Consider the following 3,501-nt stretch of genomic DNA (forward strand, 5'->3'; position numbering starts at 1 on the left):
AATTTCATCACAACGACTTAATGACACCAAAGTTATCTGGGTGAGTACATTATCGTGTTTTATGCTGAAAATAAGGTCCAGATTGAAAAAAGACGGCAATTACCCTTTACAGCACTGATGAAGAAGTAGATGCCCACAGTACACACCTGTTTTTCTTTTGTTTCGTTTTTTGTCTCTTTGGTCAAAACCACAAAATGATTAATTAGGTTTTTGGTATGTATTTTTTATTAGCCATTTATTCTCACATTGATATTTGTCCCCAGTGTGTAGACATGTCTGCTGCCAGCAACCTGAGGTCCGAAGATCAGTTCCTGTGCTCCATCTGTCTGGATGTCTTCACTGATCCAGTCACTACACCATGTGGACACAACTTCTGTCAGAGCTGCATCACTCAGCACTGGGACGTTAGTGACAGGTGTCAGTGTCCAATGTGTAAAGAGGTTTTCTACACAAGACCTCAGATGAAGATCAACACTCTGTTCTCCGAGATGTTTGCTCAGTTCAGACGTGAAGCTCAACAGAAAACCAGCAGCAGCAGCTCAGAGCAACACGTTTCCAAACCAGGAGAAGTTCCCTGTGACGTCTGCACTGGAACCAAACTGAAGGCCCTGAAGTCCTGCCTGGTGTGTCTGACCTCCTACTGTGAGACTCATCTGGAGCCTCATCTGACACTGTCAGGTCTGAGGAGACATCAGCTGATGGAGCCTGTGGAGAACCTGGAGGACAGGATGTGTAGGAAGCACGATAAACCTCTGGAGCTGTTCTGTCAGACCGACCAGACATGTGTCTGTGTGCTCTGCTCTGTTTTAGACCACAAGACTCATGAGTTTGTTCCTCTGAGAGAAGAATATGAAGGAAAGAAGGCAGAGCTGCAGAAGACAGAGGCTGAAACTCAGCAGATGATCCAGAAGAGACGACTGAAGATTGAGGAGATGAAACAGTCAGTGAAGATCAGTAAAGCTGCTGCAGACAGAGAGAAAGCAGAAGGTGTTGAGGTCTTCACTGCTCTGAAGGAGTCTGTTGACAGAGGCCTGAAGCAGCTCATCGAGGAGATCGAAGAGCAACAGAAAAGCTCAGAGAAACAGGCTGAAGACTTCATCACAGAGCTGGAACAGGAAATCTCTGAGCTGGAGAAGAGAAGCACTGAGGTGGAGCAGCTCTCACTCTCTGAAGACCACCTCCACCTCCTCCAAAGCTTCCCATCCCTGAAAGCTGCTCCACCCACCAAGGACTGGACACAGGTCAGAGTCCGTCCACCATCATATGAGGGGACTGTGGTGAGAGCTGTGTCTCAGCTGGAGGAGACGCTCCGTGGACAGATGGAGAAGATGAAGATGAAGGCTGAGATGAAGAGGGTCCAGCAGTTTGCAGTGGATGTGACTCTGGATCCTGATACAGCAAGTCCCTGGCTCATCCTGTCTGATGATGGAAAACAAGTTCACTGTGGTGATGTGAAGAAGAAACTCCCAGACAACCCAGAGAGATTTGATACATGTGCCGGTGTTTTAGGAAAACAGAGATTCTCTTCAGGCAGATTTTACTTTGAGGTTCAGGTTAAAGAAAAAACTGACTGGGATGTGGGAGTGGCCAGAGAGGCAATCAACAGGAAGGGAGAAATCAGACTGAGTCCTGAGGATGGTTACTGGACGATATGGTTGAGAAATGGAAATGAGTACAAAGCTCTTGCTGGCCCCTCAGTCCCTCTCAGTCTGAGATCTGGTCCTAAGAAGGTGGGGGTGTTTATGGATTATGAGGAGGGTCTGGTCTCCTTTTATGATGTAGATTCTGCAGCTCTCATCTACTCCTTCACTGGCTGCTGCTTCACTGACAAACTACACCCATTCTTCAGTCCTTATCTTAATCATGGAGGTAAAAACTCTGCCCCTCTGATCATCTGTCCTGTCAATCAAACTGTGCAGATCAAAACCAAGTTCTTTGCAGGAGAATGATTTTTAATTCAGGGGACTAATGTAAATATTTAATTTCAATACTGAACAATGTAAAAAAAAAAAAAAAAAAAAAAGGTTTCTGCTGTGGTGACTGCCAGGTGCGTTTCCTAGACCTGGGAACATCGGGGGCCCAGACCCTTGTAGGGAAGTTTGAGAGAATCCTAACTGGAAAAAAGAACTCTGACTTTACGCTTTCTTGACCTTGTCTACAGCCAAATACTGCAACATGTACTTCAGTTGTTTAATTTCAAATTTAATCATCAATAATGTAAATAATGTGTCGTAGTGGAACTCTGTCTCTGCTGCTCTCTTCTCTTCTCTTCTCTTCTCTTCTCTTCTCTTCTCTTCTCTTCTCTTCTCTTCTCCCATCATCTGATCACTTCTTCCATCTTCTGCTGCCAGAAAAACAATGAAATGTATACAGTGAATGACAACATCAGAACATATCAAATAAAAATATTTCAACAATAATTATTTTTTCTATATATCTATATCCACATGAATAACATGCACTAATCAACTTATACATCAACTGAACGCATGCTGAGTATGAACACATACTAAAAAGTCTAATCCAGCAGCTGCAGTGAATAACACTAATAATAATAAAATACTTTGTATCTCATAAATAATGACATTTTGTAAAATGAGTGACAATACTTTTATGCTTTTCTTTCTGTAAGTAGCTAGTCCACTTTTTGTAAGTAGTGTTGGGAATAATGTGTAACAATATATATATATATATATATATATATATATATATATATATATATATATATATATATATATATATATATATATATATATATAAAAAGAAAAAGAAAAGGAAAATGGGCATCACCCCCCACCCCCCACACCAACAGCACACTCACAGTGGTATGCTCTCTAGCACCCTATGGAGTATCTATATCTGACGTGACACACACGCACACAAACCCATTCAGGAAAAACAAGGAGGTTAGAGTCTCATTGAGCTTATCTTATAAGTTCTTTCAGTGCATCAGCTGCTGCACGCCAGTTGTTTATGGAAGCCTCACTAGCGCCATTAATTCTAGCAGTTGACAGTTCTAGATAAATTACATCTAGGAAAGTAAGTGCCCAGTGTCTGATGGTGAGAGAATGGGGAGGTTTCCATCTTAAGGCTATCAACTTCTTGGCAGCTGTTAAGCCAGCTAGTACAGTGCGCTTTTCAAGTTTAGTAATATTAAAGGTTGACTATGTAGAAATACAAGAACAACAACAGAAAAAGAATTCCAGCAGTCGATTGCCAGACCGTTGCTAGGTAAAACGGGCCGTTGCTAGGGACTCCGCTCTGAACAGAGGACAGCAGAGGAGGAGAGCTAAGCAGGATATTTACCTTATGTTTCATTTTTACCGTCATTAACAGCATAATAAATGACTTGTAGCTTGTTACAGGGACAGTGGAGGCTCTCTGCCTTCCACACCGCTGCTGCTCAGAGCCTCCGCTGTCACTGCTCTCCTCAAGTTGGAAAAAAAAAAAAAAAAAGGAGCTCCGTGGCACCGAAAGTCCGCGACGATAAACGTGTTTATG

The 3,501-nt window shown here is 42.6% G+C and overlaps 1 protein-coding gene across 1 annotated transcript; it reads left to right on the forward strand.

The window, feature by feature from the left end:
• Nucleotides 1-272: 272 nt before the first annotated feature.
• LOC310990077 (E3 ubiquitin-protein ligase TRIM21-like) lies at nt 273-1,949 on the forward strand (the record flags this gene model as incomplete). The annotated part of the gene is made up of 1 exon (XM_083977311.1): nt 273-1,949. The coding sequence occupies one exon, from the start codon at nt 273-275 to the stop codon at nt 1,947-1,949; it is 1,677 nt and encodes a 558-aa protein (XP_083833437.1).
• Nucleotides 1,950-3,501: the final 1,552 nt, after the last annotated feature.

This window comes from Trachurus trachurus (genome assembly GCF_905171665.1).
Source record: "Trachurus trachurus genome assembly, chromosome: 1".
Lineage (NCBI taxonomy): Eukaryota > Metazoa > Chordata > Actinopteri > Carangiformes > Carangidae > Trachurus > Trachurus trachurus.